Below are 17,962 nucleotides of genomic sequence, written 5' to 3'. Positions count from 1 at the left end.
CGTGGGGGGGGGGGGGGGGGGGGGGCGGTGACGAATTATGACACATTAAGGAGACGACTGACAAACTGACAAGAAACAGTAGCTCTGAGAAATAACACGTTTTTTTTTTCTTTCTTTCTCAAAAATAGAACTGCTCGACATGAAAAGCTTTTGACCTCTGCGCAGAACAAATGTGACCTGCAAAGGAAAAAAAAGAAGAAGAAAAAAGCTTCTCAAATGTAATGACTGTAAAGTTTCTGTTCGCAAGGCTGAATGTGTGTTTTAGCTGTTGCAGACAGCTTTTCAGAAACTCCTGTGTGCGTACAGTTACTGAAAGACTCTTTTTGTGATCAAACCCGAGAACCCAAATGACTTTACGGGCCCGGTCAGGTCAGGATCCCTTCACGCCCCGTTTTGCTTTCAAAGAATCGAGAAGAAATTTCAGTTGAAAAAATACACATTTCCCTGATGAAACCAGGAAGTTAGTTTTTTCATGTTAGGTCGCGCGGGGAAACTGGTATAAGGAGAAAAAAGAAAAAAACAACCCTCCTGCATAGACATCACTTTGTTGAACTCTTAAATTTTTAGAAAAAGATGTGAAGAGGTCATTTCCTGCATTCTGCAAAAAACATGTGCAGTAAATGTATGAAGTCAATCAAATCTTCCCAATGTTACATGTTATTCATGTGAGGTACGTGCCGGTTTAGCTTGTTCGAAGTTTGACGGTACACGATGCTTGACGTATATCGTCAAAAAGGAAAACACGATCAATTTGTTTTCCTTTTTGCTTTTGGTAGAAACATTTTAACCTATATCGATTTGATTGAAAGTCAAGTTATTAATTGTAAATTTACGTCAACTTCTACATTAAAAAAATACTATCATCACTATAAGAAAATTTTCAACTGTCAATAACTCATGCAGGGACATTTAGTAACAAAAATGTTGCAAGTAGAAAAGAGAATAAAGAAGATTGAACGTAAAAGGTTTGCTGTTTAAAAAACCGTAAAAAGAAAAAAAAAACGAAAATAAGATACATCCAGCCTGAAATTAAATTGGCATATTCTGAGCCGACATTTAATAAGCAAAATTTCATTTTACACGCCGTCTTCCTGCGAAGAAAGTCAACCACAACGCTCTCGTCCTCCTGTCACCTCTCTTCATGCCTGTTTTTAAAACGTTTGCATTCTACCTTAACACATCTTGCTTATCGATTAATTAAATCGACTTTATTTAGTTGATAACATCAAATTATAGTTTTTTTTAGTCTTGTTTCTAGGTTGGCACTCAATAAAACCTTCTACCCCTTCCATTATCTGGTTTATAGTCCTTAATTTGCATCATGTTTCTGTTACATTATGCTACTTTGTTTCATTTAAAGCAAATTTTTTGCAAGTAGGATTTTTTTTGTGGTTTACAAAGTGTGTATCTTTCTAATCTCAGTAGCCACACTCACAAAAAAAGCATAAATATATATTTGCCTAATTATATTGAAGTGTGGAATTATATTTTCGGGAGGGAGTCCATAGAAATAACATTTTAAATAAAAATATATCTTAAAACTTAACATTTCCATATAAATACGATTTTATGTATATTTTACTGAAACGAGCTGTTTTCTTTTAAACCATAATCATTTATATTTGTAAAATAATGAGTACTGTCAATAACTATATCTGCTCTTGATCACAACATTATGCAAATCAGATCGGCATCCAAATATCAAACTGAAAGGTTTGTCCAACACTCTGTCAAAATATGGTGCACTGAAACCTGCAGAGATTTTACCAGTTATATAAAGAATCAGGCCATATTAGGCCACATTATGAACATCATCTGACTCAAACTGTCACCCTTCCCTCTGACACTTTCAAATGTCATTTGAATTCATTGCAGAGAAAACTGTTTAGCACCTTTACTTAAAATGACGAGTAAATAGTCAAAAATATTTACAGTAAAACTTATTAGATTAACCAAACTGTACATATTTTTGAGAACATTTCCCAGTAAGTCTGATGCTTTGCTCTGGAGATGTTAGAATGTGTCGTTATCTTGTTCTGACTTCACTCTCTTTGTATGCGCTGGTTTCTGCGTTGAGTTTTGATAAGTTTATCTTGGTATATCTGGTGGCTGGGATTTGCTCTTCTGTTGTCTGAATTTTTTATTTTTTTTTGTTGCTCTTTTTGAGTTGTTTGTCCTTTCTGTTACTTTTAACCTCCAGTCAGTGCATCGCTTCTGTTACTTGAGTGACCTGAAGGCAAGTCGAGGCGAAAATGCTGTTTAAATGATGTAAGAAAGGAGCTTTGATGTTCACATAATCACATCCGTTATCATTCTTTATCAAAGGAGAGGAAATTTTTTCTGGTGCACAGTTCATTGCGGTAACATGTTTGATGTGTCTTCAATCATTTTTTTTTTTGTCAGAAAAATTATGGTACGTGAGTTCAGATCGAGCTTCAGCATTAGCAGATAAGACTTTGCGTCACCTACAAATGTGTCACCACTTCATGGGAAACACACTTTAAAATTACAAAAGATTTCTCAGCAAGAAATAGAGCTATAATACACTGTCTGTTTTTGCATTATCAGCACAGCCTTGCTGCTACATGCTGACGCAGCATGTGCTTCCACAGACATCGGTTGACCCAGAGGTTCTTGAAAAGCAGAAATTAAATGTATAAAGTTACTTAAACAGCTGTGTGAGTTCAATATAACATTTTGACTTTATTTACTGAAAGATGTCAAACTGTGCAGTTTGTTGTTGCAGCAGAATCACCAAAAAAGAATGGTAAGCACTTGCTAGCATAAGCACTCTTTACCATCTTGATAAATCTCTCTATGACCATCCACATGATGCATTCTGCATTCTTCCATTCAACTGTAAGGTTAATGAAAAAGCTGTTTCATCAGTTAGACAGCTTCTTCTTAACCAAGTCCAGTCTCCATGCTCACCACAGTACTCAGACTGTGTTCACTGACATCCATATAAATACAGACTGTGGAAGAACAACAGTGCTGGTTCTTTGTGTCAATCGGTATATTTTTTTTGGAGTTGACTAAAGTCACATGCGGGGTTCCCCAAGGTTCCATGTTTGTGTCCCTCATATTTTATATCCACTCTACATGCTCCCATTAGCTCAGATTACAACAAATGGGTTACCATGACTATGCAGATGATGCACAGTTCTACATCAAGGTGTCACCAGGTGACTACGAACCCATTCAAATGTTGAGCAAATGCAAATCAATGGATGGGCCATAACTTTAAGCTATTATCTATGGATCTAAAGAGGAACAATTAAGAGTCAGCATCCATAGTTATTAAAGCTAGAAACTACTGATCAGGCCAGAAATCTGGATTTAGTGATGAATTCAGACCTGAGCCTTCCCAGTCATATAAAGACGATTACAAAGTCGGTCTTCTATCACCTGGAGCATCAGTAATTTTAGTCTGCATTCCAACTTTTCTTTACGTTTCCTGCCACTACAATTTAATGTTTTTTGTTGGTTTATTTGTTGTTTAATTTTTTTTTCATTGTCTAAATCACGTTGAATTGCCCTGTTGCTGAAATGTGTGATTCCAATAAATTTGCCTTGCCTTCATACCATAAATGTATTCATAGCGTTCTCAGCCTGGCTGAGTGTACCTCCAGTTGTCGCTGCATCCTCTCACAGGGGCGATACCATGTTGGTTTGTACACTGTCTATTTAAAGCAGAAGAAGAAAGAACTGAAAATGATTCACCTCAAAATATCATAGTTTATTTGTGCAGCACATTTCAGCAACAAGGCAGGTCAAAGTGCTTAACATCATAAAAATGCAAAAAAAAAAAAAAAAGTGGGTTCTTAGTTTAGATTTAAAGGAACTCAGTGTTTCAGCTGTTTTGCAGTTTTCTGGAAGTTTGCTCCACATATGTGGTGCATAGAAGCTGAATGCTGCTTTTCCTTGTTTGGTTCTGGATGCAGATCAGAACCAGAACCAGAAGACCTGAGAGAGGTCTAGAAGGTTGATTTTGTATATATACTTTGATTTTATGTTTTGTTTTTTTAACTTTTTTCCTAGGTCTTGTGTCTGATTAGTACTACTTTTAAGGATCTATTACACTTACAGCTCCTTGTCTGTACCTGCTTGTTCCCCTGGTTGTGTCAAAGTATTTTTTGTTTGCTTTTTTAAGTAACCTGTGTACTTTCCTGCCACTCAATGTCAAGTCAGCGTTTGAGTCACTTGAACATCACTCAATCTTTACAGTAAGTGAGTTTTTCCTCTTCAAATGCCAAAAGGAAGGGGATTGAGGTTTGTGGTGGGTTGGGGGGAGGGGTCGCACTCACGTTTCTGACATTGTCATTCCAGGTGTGAGAATTATTAATTCATACAGAAAGGACGGGCATCAGAGAAAGCGGGAGCATTCTCTGTCTTTTAATTTAGATTTCCTGAAATTACAAATATATTTTTGGGATTTTCTGCTACACGACCTTTTGTTTTAAATATATTTCCTTCTAAAATGCCAGATTCACGAGGCAGCAGGACCAGACTCCTGCAGTTCCCACCACAGCAAGTCGTTGAGTCTAACTCTCGTCCTGAAAAAACTCAACGTTACTCTAAGCATCTTACAAGTATCTCCAGTCCATGTGTTCAATGTGTGTATACCTCAGACAAGTATAAAAAGAAGAATATGCTCAGAGGTGACAGCATATAGTCACCTCTATAAAAACATGTAAGTGCAGCAGTATGTTATCATGTGTTCGTTTTTAGAAGGCAAAAACAAAGAAGAAAAACACCAAGATGACTTCTTGCACTATTAGCTGCATGTTCCTCTTTCTGTAATGAACTGGAAACGCACAGGAAGTTCACTTCACACCTCGCCGACTTCAGCTAGTCGGTATAAAAGAACGTCATTAATGCTGTTTATTATCATCTTAATCTCCACAGGTTACTGCAACGTTTCACTACCTGGAAAAAAAAAAAAAAAGTTTTTGTTTTTGTTTTGCCTTTTCGCTGCAGTTGGAGTGATTAACAAAATAAAAGATAAAAATGATTTTTCTTGGGATTTAAACAGAGAAACAACAACAACAACAAAAAAAAGAAAAGTAACCTGAATTTTAATCGCTTACGATTAAAATTTGTGAAATATTCTGAGATCTCCTTGACAGGAAGCTGGTTTCCGCTAAACCAGCGACTGTGTGCCTACTCATGTTTTTCTGAAATGTAAATTTCCCCGCCTTAACTCTTATCATGTTTAAGATCAGCCGTGTGCTATAAGTCATTTGTGGGCAAGCAGAGTTGAAATGTGACATGTGTTTCTCTCTGTTTTTTTTTTTTTCTTGCTTTGATCACACCCCGTTTTGTGCTGCTGCAGTTTGACTTTGAGGATACCTTCAGAGAGTACAAACTAATGTAGGTCACCACGCCGCTGGCATTTGTGTGTGATTCATAAATTGGTCTGTTTCGAAAGGCGCTTGAATAATTTCCAGTAGTTCCACGTTATCTCACAACATTAAAAAAACAAAAACAAAACAGAAACAACCAAAAATTGGATTGAGAATTAACAGATTAACCAATTAAATGTTTGCCTATTTTAAACATGAACGAATGGAAAAATACTTAAAGGCGATTATCTATAATTTAAACTTAGATTTCATTTTATTCACCTTTGTGAATATATTTGCAAATGTGGCTAAATATATGTAAGATGAATATATAAAATATTTTTAATTGAATTTCTTTGTTTTAAATCATTTGGCTGACATAAAACGTGTGGCTATTTTATAGTTATGCCATTTAAGGAATGACATGGATAAATAATTATATAATATACAGTCATGCTTCTTGTCATTGTAAAAGTTTCTTACTGCAGTTTTATTATTATTATTATTATTATTATTATTATTATTATTATTATTATTATTATTATTATTATTATTATTATTATTATTATTATTATTGTCTTCAGATTTCAACATGCCCAGGAAGAACACCTGTTTTCAAATACCTCAGAGTTTATGGTATTGTGATTTTTATTTTTTTTAATTTTACCATACTAAAATGGTATGGTTCCATTAACGTAAAAAAAAGCAAAGAAAAAAACCCCCCATGCCCACAGCATCACAGATTCTCCACCATCTCCTGAGTTTGCAAAAATGTAAAACTGAACTAAAACTTAAATATTCTCATGAAATAAACTTTAGTCGCTATTTTTTTTGTATATAAAAATATATATATAAAATAATAATTTACAATTTCCTTGAGGGAAAATACCAAAGGGATTAATAAAGTTTCTATCTATAACCTTCACTAAACAATAATACAAAACAAGCTGCCTTCGTTTTGTTTGTAAGTGCACCATCTAGTGGTGAGAAGAAGTAATGCAAAGAAATTTAGTGTTTGAAAAGTTTTTAATGACCTTTTCAGACCTAAAAGAGAAAAGAAACACCACTGTTTTGGGGTGTACAACTCTTAAAATATGTGTTGATGATTATTTTATCAACAGAGGCTCAGTAGTCACTGTTGTCCCCCCGACAACTTATAAAATTGCACGTTAAATTCATTTTTTTGATGGTAAACTATCAGTCTATTCAGAAATCACCTGTTCTGTGATCAACAACGGTTGGTTAAAACAAAACAAATTATGTTGGTTTCTTGACGGGTTTGGAAACAGAGTGGCAGAAGAGGCTGACATCACAAGAAGCAATCCATGGAACCTGAGTCACAGAGCCAAAGATCCGAGTGACACGTTTCACCTTCACCATTTAGTTTGTGAGCCTTCATCGAGCGAACAGCTTTTTTAGACTCGTAGTTCAAAGAAATCAAACTTGAGGAATATTTTAACGAGCAGGTTAGGATAGAGAAGTTGACCATGTCTGAACACGTCAGGTCAGTATTTACAGGGAGACGGAGAGATTTATTTGTTTGTTTGTTTTTTTAGGATTCTGTAACATCTATAAGAACCAGTGGTGTAGAAAGTACCCAAAATATGTACTTAAGTAAAAGTAAAAGTACCACATTAACATTTGTACTTAAGTAAAAGTAAAATAGTTAAGTATTAAAAGTAAAAGTACTTGCCGAATGCATTACCTAATATCATTAAGTGTACCGATCATATTTAATTTTAATAAATCAGAAATTTACAATTTTAATGAACAATGCCAGAGATAAAGCATGTTTTTATACGTGCTTACTCTCCGTACCATAGTTTAGACTTAGATATGTGATTCTATGCATCATAATTTTTTTTGCCACTAGTGATATATATATATATATATATATATATATATACACACACACACACAAACCGGATTCCAAAAAATTGGGACACTAAAAACAAATGGTGAATAAAAACTGAATGCAATGATGTGGAGGTGCCAACATCTAATATTTTATTCACAATAGAACACAAATCACAGATCAAAAGTTTAAACTGAGAGAATGTATCATTTTAAGGGAAAATATGTTGTTTCAAAATTTCATGACGTCAACAAATCCCCAAAAAGTTGGGACAAGGGCCGTTTCTCAATACTCAAGAACGCAAGTACGTTCTTGAGTCCTTCCCAAGTACGTACCCGCAAGAACAGTTGAACGTCCGTTCTTACCGAGTTCACAAGGACGCAGTGCGCTGGTTCGCCAATTGGAACAGGGCGTTCTTGATGACGTCACTCAACTTCCGTAAATTTCAATAAATTGTTCAGTTTAACGCAGGATAATTCCTGTGTTAAACTGAACAATTCAACAATTGGGACTGGACCATATAATAATTGGGACAAATATTGACAGATATCAAATATACATAATTAAGGAAAATTAATTAAGTAGAAAAACCTTCAAATGAACGGGATTAAGTTTTTTTATTAGATTGAAAAAAGCTTAATAGAAAACAATTTATCACCTCAAATTACTTTTTCAGACTTCTGTTACCAGTGAAGCTTGAGTCTTGTTTGCCACCTTCATCAGATTATTCGCTTATAATGACAAATCATAATAGATGATGGCCAGCCTGTCATGCAGTTAACTGATTTCTTCCTTATTCCCCAGGTTTGCCAGGGATTCATAAACAGGGAAAGTTAAAACAATTATTTCATATTTAATGTTTTACCAACCTGCATCTGGCCAGAGTTCCTGTCACACAACTGGATGGTTATTTTATAATAACTACTAAACACTTAAAACGTATGTTTCCTTTGTTATCATAATCAAGTATACACTAGTAAGATACCAGCATAGAAAGAGAAACATATTTTTTTGTAGAATGACTTTATTAGAATAACAAAATAAATAAATAAACCAAAACAAGCAGATAGTCAACAACTCCAGGAAATTCATACTGAGACGGTCAAAAGCAAATATTACCATAATTTAATAGTTGTTTTTTTTTTTAAGAAGATGAGGAGACAGTGAAGAGAACATTGTCAGGACACGGGGATGAAGGGAATCTCCAGGAGTTTTTGGAAGCTGGAAGTAAACCTGGAAGTGCAGTCTGCTCACCTGAAGAGCTGCCTGCATAAAACACTGAAAATAAGAGTTCACTCTCATACATGAAATGCCAATCCTAGGGAAATGCTTTTTTATTTATTTACAAATTTAAGTATGATTCTCTGATCATGAAGGGCCATTGTATTAAAATATTTTTCTTACTACGAATTTAAATGCCCAAAAACCTTCATTCGTTAATTTAGCGAATGAAAGTAATGGAAAGTCTGTGTCAACACAATTTATAAAATACCAATATTAACTAAATAAATATAAAAAAAAATAAGCTAATAGAAAATATATTTCCTATTCTGCTACTTGCAGCTAACTTTATATCGCACTTTCAGCCGCTACGAACAGATAACAAGCAGCGGAAAACGACAGTGACTTGCTGAAATCAGGCTGCGGTTAGCGGGGAAAACACGTTCCAACCGCCCGTTAAACTGGCAGCTCCTCCGGTCTGTTAGCAGAGCTATGCTACTCCGAAAAACTCCGGAGCAAATATTAAAGTATGAATATTCTGGATCAACTGAGTGGATAGATGAAGCTATAAGGTCTACTTTCTCGCCTAAAAACAAATTTAAATGAGTTTTCGTGGCAATTAATGGTGATAAAAATGCAATACATTTCTGTACTGACCTTCTATATTTACCGCTGCTGGTGGCGCATTGCATTGTGGGATATCTTGCTGCCTCAAGTCCGCAGAAGGATGCATTGATGCATCCTTGATAAAATGGGCGGAGCAAGAACACATCCGGGTACTTTAAGCGTTCTTGCCTGGATGTGTACTTTGAATTGGAACAGTACTTGGGCCGCTGTCGATGACGTTTCACGAGGACGCGAGAACACAAGTACAGACAAGAACGCATATTGAGAAACGGCCTTGTCATTTTTATCACTGTGTGGCATCTCCCCTTCTTACAACACCCAAAAGACGTCTGGGGACAGAGGAGACCAGTTTCTCATGTTTAGAAATAGGAATGCTCTCCCATTTATGTCTATAATACAGGCCTCTAACTGTTCAATCGTCTTGGGCCTTCTTTGTTGCACCTTCCTCTTTATGATCCACCAAATGTTCTCTATAGGTGAAGGATCTGGACAGCAGGCTGGTCATTTCAGTACCCGGATCCTTCTCCTACGTAGCCATGATGTTGTGATGGCTGCAGAATGTGGTCTGGCATTATGTTGCTGAAAAATGCAGGGTCTTCCCTGAAAGAGATGACGTCTAGATGGGAGCATATGTTGTTCTAGAACCTGAACATAGTTCTCTGCATTAATGGATCCTTTCCAGACATGCAAGCTGCCCAGGCCACAAGCACTCATGCAACCACATACCATCAGTGATGCAGGTTTCTGAACGGAGCGTTGATAACAACTTGGGTTATCCTTGTCCTCTCTGGTCCGGATGACATGGCGTCCCAGTGTTCCATAAAGAACTTCAAATCGTGACTCATCTGACCACTGAACAATCGTCCATTTAGCCTCACTCCATTTTAAATGACTCCTGGCCAGTGCAAACAGCTGAGCTTGTGGAGCTTGCTTAGAAATGGCTTCCTCTTTGCACTGTAGAGTTTCAGCTGGCAGCGGCGGATGGCATGGTGGATTGTGTTCACTGACTATACTTTCTGTAAGTCTTCTTGAGCTCATGCTGTTATTTCCTTGACAGTGGCATTCCTGTTTGAGGTGCAGTGACGTTTAAGGGCCCGGAGATCACGAGCATCCAGTAGAGTTTTACGGACTTGACCCTTACGCACAGCGATTGTTCCAGATTCTCTGAAACTTTTGATGATGTTATGCACGGTTGATGATGATAACTTAATGTTATTTTACGCTGGATAACACCATTCTGGTATTGCTGCACTATCTTTCTGTGCAACAATGGTGGAATTAGAGATCCTCTTACCATCTTGGCTTCAGAGAGACACTCTAAGAAGCTCTTTTTATACCCAATCATATTGTCAATTGACCGAATTAGTTTTAATTGGTCTTCCAGCAATTTGTTATATGTTCAATTTCCTTTTTCCAGCCACTTATTGCTACTTGTCCCAACTTTTTTGGATTTGTAGACACTGTGAAATTTTGAATCAACATATTTTTCCTTTAAAATGTTATATTTACTCAGATTAAACTTTTGATCTGCCATCTATGTTCTATTACAAATAAAATATTGACATTGGCCATCTCCACATCATTGCATTCAGTTTTTATTCACAATTTGTTTGGTGTCCCAACTTTTTTGGAATCCGGTTTGTGTATACGCTATATATACACTGCTCAAAAAAATAAAGGGAACACTTTAACATTTAAGTGATCACTGAAGTGTTCCCTTTAATTTTTTTGAGCAGTACATATATATGTATCTGCCATCTAAAATTCAAGCAATAACGTGACTTACATGTCTGTTGTCACCCATCGCAACTATATACTGTATATATATATATATATATATATATATATATATATATATATATATATATATATAGTTGCGATGGGTGACAACAGACACGTTAGTCACGTTATTGCTTGGATTTTATGGCGCCATCTTAAGTCCCTGAACGTCACATTTTAACGGAAAAAAGCACAATGTGACTTGGATGTAACGAGTAACGCAACAGTTTTGTAGAAATTTAGTGAAGTAGAAAGAACAGATACTTACTGTGAAATGTAGTGCAGTAAAAGTTGAAAGTATCCATTATTAAATCTACTTAAGTAAAGAACAGATACACGAAAATTGTACTTAAGCTTAGGGTTACTTCCCACCACTGAAAACAACCCACTGAACTCAGTATAACAGCAAACTAAAGAGTCTGTTTCAATATAAGAACAAATCAAAGAGTCTGTTTAGTCTTATTAATGTTGCAGAAAATGAACTCCTTAATAGAAACCACTTTATTATTCAAGTGTAATAAACCTCCAATCGTACTGAAGCTAAATGCAGTTTCCTTCACTGATTTAAGGAGCTGGGCCTCCAGTCAGGAGCTCATCGAGGAATTCGACCACACCCCGACAGAGAACAGGAGGAAGCTTGACAGCCTTGCCAATGTTGACGGGGACTTTGTAGTAGAGTTTCTCAAGGAGGAGCTCTGCCCCTCTACTCCTCTGTTACCGAAGCCTTCTCTTTCTCCCGTTATCCCTGCTCCTCCACAGATGGGACAATCTAATGAAGGTCCAGGGAGCTGGACCGGTGCAGGGAATAAGGAGGATTCAGAGAGTTCTGTGTCTGACAGCACGCACAAGGGAGAATCTGATGGGATCCTAGCAACAAAGAAGAAAGTCCTGGTTACGCTTGATTGGGACTCTGTAAATGACCTGCTTAGGGAGACTTCAAGCAAAGATGAAGATTCAGAGGGCTTTGACTCCATCAAGACGTTCTTGGAAGAATTTAACGTGACCCTGCAAGAGGAGTTTGAAAACAAGGTCTGGACTTACAGGGACAATATGGAAGACCTTCTTAGGAAGGAGGTGCTCCTCCCTCCTCCTCCATCACTACTCCTTCATCATCTGCTCTACCGCCAAACGTGAGCTCTGCTTTACCAGAGTTCAGTGTCGACGCTACCATTCTGGTCAGATACAACAAAGATCAAGATAATGTCTTCGGGCCTCCTCCTCTGACATTTCTACCTCCAGCTCTGTCTGCCCCTCCTCCACCCTCCTTCCAGGAGATGATGGAGGACGTCGACTGTATCCTGGCAGAGAATTTCTGCAACGTGGTCCCCATTGACTGGAACGTCAACGAGGAATTTCTTTCGGGAAATGTGCTCCTTCTTCTTCCTCCTCCTCCTCCTTCTCCTCTCATCTTTCTTGATTCACCACAGTTCCACACTGATACTTTGGTCAGTCCGGGTGGAGCTCAAGATAACAAGCACAAACCTTCACCTCCATTATTTATGTTTTTAAAAAAAAATCCCAATGTTTACCAAATAGTAATTAATAGTTTACTTTTTTAGCTTAGTATGAAAAATGATGACATTAAATAAAAACAATTCTAACACAAGGTGTGTGATCTTTGCTTAGCGCAGGAAACTGGTCGCAGTCTGGTGGTTCTGCTTTTGGTTGTGTGGTACCAGTAGCTGGGTTTCCATTACAAATTTAGGCAAATCCTTCTCCATATTTTGCTAATGTCGAAAATAAACAATTTCGCAATTGCTGTATTTCCATGAAATGAGAAATACAATCTTATGCACAGTGTGTGCATAAGACTAATATGACACTGTCATGAACATGAAGGAGTCTTTATGAATGTCTATGACTGTTGTCATGAAGTGCCATTCTGGTAAATAATGACACTTTTAATGAAAAGTTGCTTCAAAAGTTTCATTACAAGTCCATTACAAGCACCAACTTTGAATTATTTGGTAAATAATGATGCTATTAATGCAAAGTTGGCACTTTTAATGGACTTGTAATACAACTTTTAAAGCAACTTTGTATTAAAAGTGTCATAATTTTCCAAGTGCTTTATGCCAACAGTCATAGATATTCATAAAGACTCCTTCATGTTTATGAGAGATGTTATGTCATGTTTATGACAGTGTCATCATGTTAGTCTTATGCACACCCCGTCAAATAAAGTGCTACCAAATAAGAAATTAAACAAAATTCACACGTGAATGAGCTTGTTCACGCGGAAAGTCCTTAATAATTATTATTAACGATTATAATCATAGCGGCGATGGATGTGAGCAGATACGTGAAGTATCAGGCATAAGCGGAGATGACGTCACCCCTTATAATTGCGAGCTCCGTTTTAGGGGAAATTGGAGTTGGAGAGTTTATAGAAGAACTACGGACACAATTTTAATGAACTGTGTGATGCCGTGATAGATTCGGGGGCGGGGGAGCTAGCAGCGCATTGTCTGAAAGAAATTAAAATAAATAAACCATCTCATAAGCCCCTCCCACTTCCTGATGTCTTCTTCGTGGTATTTGCCAGTCGTAACATCCGGTTGTGACTCGTGTGAGAAAGTATTTCTTTAGCAGTTTTATGAAATACATCTATTTCAATACAGCAAACAAACAAACAAACAAAAAAAAGTATACTAGCGCAAATTTTTAAAATGGAAAACATAAGGGGTTCTTTCAAACTTGTCGTGTTTACATTACGAAAGTTTATTTTCGCAATTTCAGTTTGCGCATCTTTATGGCCAATAGAAACGTAGCTATTGTTTCTCTGATCATTCCAGAAAGTTAATCTAGAACCTTGGGGTAAAACTGAAGCCAAAACTGTCCGCAGTTATGACTGACCGAACCGCCATAACTGCCACTTTAAATATACATTCAAGATTTACAGCTGTGCTTAAATATGTCATCAGTCAAATCAAATAAGCATTCATTTGTATAGAGCCAAATTAAATAGTAGACAAACTTTGAGTAAAAAAAACCCTGAAGACTGAACCTTGCTGGTTCTTCCTAATGGGGGAACCTTAAGAGCGAGTTAAACCTCAGCAGCTGCATCTGTTTTGTGTGTTTCTCCCCCCTCAGATTCTGCACAGTTTACCCATAGTCCACGTACCTGAAGATTTCAAGCTAGAATCAATTGGAGTCCTGTAAGTAATACACACATCAAGATCAACAAAACTCTAAACCTGTGGAGCTTTAGTTTATCACACAGTCATGTTACTGTGACTCTGTGCAGGAATGGAGAAACCTTGTACGACGTTGTTCCTCCTCCACTGAATGTTGGTCGAAGAAAGTCGAACTTCAGCACACCGTCGTAACTATATAAATGAATTCCTTCAAGTTGTTTTCTTATCTCTTGTGTCTCATCTCATCAGGTTTCTGCGTTCTTACTTGTTTTGTTTTTTTCTCTGCTGTATCTGACAACAGACGAGTCAAAAAAGAGCGGGATGAAGGCCGACCGTACGTTAAAAAGCCACCAAACGCCTTCATGCTTTTCCTGAAGGAGGTTAGACCAAAGGTCATGTCTGAACTCAACACCAACAGAAGTGCTATGGTGAATACAGTTGTGGGAGAAATGGTGAGTCAGGCTGATCTTGAACTTTTAGGAAATCTGTGTCCAGTTGGATAATTTGTTGATGTGGTTTTGTCTAGTCTATGCTGAAAAAAAAGAGAATGGAGACTTAAAAATTTTTTTTGATAATTTGCTACATGTAATCAAATTAGACTTAATTTATTTACATTTATTTTATATGACAACTTAATAAACATAATTGCATACATTTTATTTGATAATTTGTAACAAATTAACTGTAATTTATTTCTTATTGGATCTTCTGTTTTCTTTATCCAGTGCAAGTTCACAACTTAAAAAACAAAAACAGGAAAGTAAAACTGCCAGAAGTAATAATAATAATAATAATAATAATAATAATAATAATAATAATAATAATAATAATAATGATAAATAATAATAATAATAATAATAATAATAATAATAATAATAATACCATCTATTGATGAAAGTGAGGAAGTTCAACTTCATCCCTCATGAGCAGAGCAGAGTCTGAAACTAAATCAAATGCAGTAAAAAAAAATGGGAAAAACTCAAGAAGCAAAAACTTTAATATTCCTGGTTGTGTTTGTTGCGTCAGCTGGACTGGTCAGTGTCAGTACTGACATGGTTCCGTCGTGTTTCCACAGTGGAAATCTTTGCCAGCCGAGGTGAAGGCCAGATATTTCGAGAAGGCCAGACTGGAACAAAAGCTCCACGAGCAGCAACACCCTGGTTGGTCCACCAATAATAACTATGTACGAGCGTTCTGTTCAAACATGGTCGCATCAACAGCTTCACGCTGATAAAACACTGAGACCAGAATTAGATCCTTTCAACTGAAGTCTGATATATTTTTACTTTTAGGGCAAAAAGAAGAAGAAGGTGACAGATAAGACCTTAGAGCAGCAGCAGCAGTACGGCCTGTAAGACTAATTTTTGTTCATCCCTGCATCTGTTCATGCATAAAATTGTTCCACTTCTCTCACAAAAACAAATGTTGAATTCTTTTTGCTGTGATTTGAACTTAAGACAAAGGTGCCCTTCTTTAGTTTAAGCCTTCTACTCCGATACACCTAAATAAAACCCAATGTCTAGTTAGCAAGTATGCTAGTTGTTAAGTTATTGTAATAAATCCCAATCGAATAAAGTGATGTTTGCGATGTCGAAAATGTGGAAACGCTGCAACACATTTGCAAAGCGGAATGAGTAAAATATTTAAATAATCAACAATAACGATTTAATTTTTTTATATGTAAAGAAAATTGTTTGAAAAGTACAAAGTGCAAGAGCACCAAACCAACATGACAGACAAATATACATATATTTTAAATAACATTGAATTTTGTTTTGCAAACTAAATGCTGTTACACATGATGATGTTATTATTATTTTTTTTTAATAGAATTTATTCATTTCATTTAAAACAAAACAGATGCTATAAAAAGAATATACAAAACACAAATAAAATGAAAGGTAGCAGAAGAAGAATAAAATTCTTATTTATATCTGCCCCTTTTTTCCAAAATAAACAAATTCAAACAATGATAGTTTTCAATTAATAAAACATAACAAAAAAAGAAACATCAACTCCTTCTTGTGCAACAATTGTTATGATTGCACATTATACAATTGTATATGTCTTCAACAACTTAACTTTTATCATTCTCTTAAATATATCTATCGAGCCAGCATTTTTATAATCACTTTCCAGATTATTCCACAATCTTATACCTTGTACTGATGTACATCGGTCCTTCAAATTTGTTCGAATCTTGGGCTTTACAAACATTTCTATACCCTTAAGATTGTAATTACTTACTCTCTTAACAAAGTATAATTGCATATTAAGAGATAATAAGCTTTTATGAGCTTTATACATAACCTGCAAAATATTGTAATCAACCAACTCATAAAATTTCAATAATTTCAATTGACAAAATAAAGCATTTGATGGGTGATTATAATGTTTTCTAGTGATACATCTTATTGCTCGTTTCTGTAAAATATAAATGGGATTCGTAATTGTTTTACATGCTTTCCTCCAGACTTCAATACAGTAAGTCAGGTGTGGAGCAATTATTGCATTATATAACATAAATAAAGCTTTGTCATGAAATAAATCCCTTACTTTGTACAATACTGCCATGGATTTGGCTATTTTTGTTTTTAAGTAATTTACATGGGGTTTCCATGTCAGCTTTTCATCAATGATAACACCCAAGAACTTAACCTCATTGACCCTACAGAGCTCAACATCATCGACTTCAAAAGGAAGATCGATAGCTTTATCATCATTTTCAAATAGTTAAAATAAAATGGCACACATACATACCAATTACGTGTGCCAATCTGCATTTCCAAATCCAAATTATTATTCTTTTTTTTTTACTTTGCTACTACTGAAAGGTTAAAATCGATAGTCATAATAGCACTGGTATAATGTATACTAATTACAAATTATACTGATGATAAATCCTTTGGTGTTGACATGTTGGATGCTACCCCCCGCCCTCCACCCAGGTCCCCCAGAAAAAAACTGCTTAGGGCCACAAAAAGGCCTGAACTGGCCCTGTTCTTTAACACTGACCAGGGCCAGGATGGCTTTCTGATCAATCTGACAGATTTTAGCTGGTGTCTTGGGTTTCCATGCCTTTTTTCCACTGTGTGTGTGTTCAATACTTCTTTGCTCTGTTATCTCACATTACTTAATTTCCACGTTTATTTGTTTTGCTTTCCTTATGTGTATTGATTAATTGGTTTGTTGCCAACAACCGGTGAAAATTGTTTCCTATATATATATATATATATATATATATATATATATATATATATATATATATACATATAGCACTATACATATAGCATTAAAACACTATATGTATAGTGTTTTAATGCTTATTTTATGTGCTGTGAAGCCATGCATTCAGATCTCAAGATCTTTCCATAGAGGTTTCCAACTATTTTGGACGTCTAATTGTGTAGAATTCCTCTAAATGTTTGCTGCGCTTTGAACTGGAGGTCGAGAGACAGGGATGTGTTGGGTTCTGCTCCCGACGGCACATTTCATACATGAACGCCTAAAACATTTTAACAGTTTTATTGCCAGTGTTATCTCTCTCGAACCTTGTGCTCTCTCTGTCTTTAATATCCCAGACCCTCCACAAAGCCTGGTCCATTTCTCTGCTTAATTCCTGACTCCACCTCAGAGCCGTCCCAAGACCATCAAGAGCCCAAAGCAGAGACTGATTCAGGGGGGCCCTTTTCTATTTAGAACAAATAAACTGTTTTGTTTCACATAAAAAAAAGCCCAGTTTCATGATTTATTAAATCAACAAAGAAGGTGAACTTGTCATAAAAGTTATTTACCCTGCACTAATTTGTAACAAATTGCAAATTTTTTTTACAACTGAACCATTTTTCATAAAATTCTTCATGTACAATAAAAAGTAAAATAGGATGACTGAATTTCTTTAGATTTGACATTCAGAAACCATAGGGACAAATCTTAAAGCAGGCAAACGTAAAATAAAAATGAGACATGTTGTTTTTGAAACGTTAGGCATTCTTTCC

General features: G+C 36.0%; 2 protein-coding genes across 2 annotated transcripts; both read left to right on the top strand.

Moving 5' to 3' along the window:
* Positions 1-6,627: 6,627 nt before the first annotated feature.
* On the top strand, positions 6,628-11,961 carry LOC145547553 (uncharacterized). The gene is made up of 2 exons (XM_008423476.3): positions 6,628-6,849; positions 11,397-11,961. The coding sequence occupies exons 1-2, from the start codon at positions 6,833-6,835 to the stop codon at positions 11,959-11,961; spliced, it is 582 nt and encodes a 193-aa protein (XP_008421698.2). The 5' UTR covers positions 6,628-6,832.
* On the top strand, positions 11,901-17,712 carry LOC103473327 (transcription factor 7-like 1-B). Its single transcript, XM_008423475.3, has 7 exons — positions 11,901-12,272; positions 13,921-13,985; positions 14,075-14,152; positions 14,266-14,416; positions 15,040-15,147; positions 15,257-15,315; positions 17,546-17,712. Exons 1-7 carry the CDS (start codon positions 12,102-12,104, stop codon positions 17,661-17,663), a joined length of 750 nt encoding a protein of 249 aa, XP_008421697.2. The 5' UTR covers positions 11,901-12,101; the 3' UTR covers positions 17,664-17,712.
* The last annotated feature ends 250 nt before the right edge of the window (positions 17,713-17,962 follow it).

The sequence above is a fragment of the Poecilia reticulata genome, chromosome 12 (assembly GCF_904066995.2).
Source record: "Poecilia reticulata chromosome 12, P_reticulata-male-v2, whole genome shotgun sequence".
Lineage (NCBI taxonomy): Eukaryota > Metazoa > Chordata > Actinopteri > Cyprinodontiformes > Poeciliidae > Poecilia > Poecilia reticulata.
Note: the sequence above shows the minus strand (reverse complement) of the source record. Positions and strands in the feature narration are given on the sequence as shown.

Bases quoted from the DNA above. Each gene is read 5' to 3' on its own strand.
- LOC103473327 (XM_008423475.3), top strand. From the start codon at position 12,102: ATGATGGAGGACGTCGACTGTATCCTGGCAGAGAATTTCTGCAACGTG. The intron at 15,148-15,256 runs GTACGAGCGTTC...TTTTACTTTTAG, and splicing joins GGTCCACCAATAATAACTAT to GGCAAAAAGAAGAAGAAGGT. The intron at 15,316-17,545 runs GTAAGACTAATT...TTAATATCCCAG, and splicing joins CAGCAGCAGCAGTACGGCCT to ACCCTCCACAAAGCCTGGTC.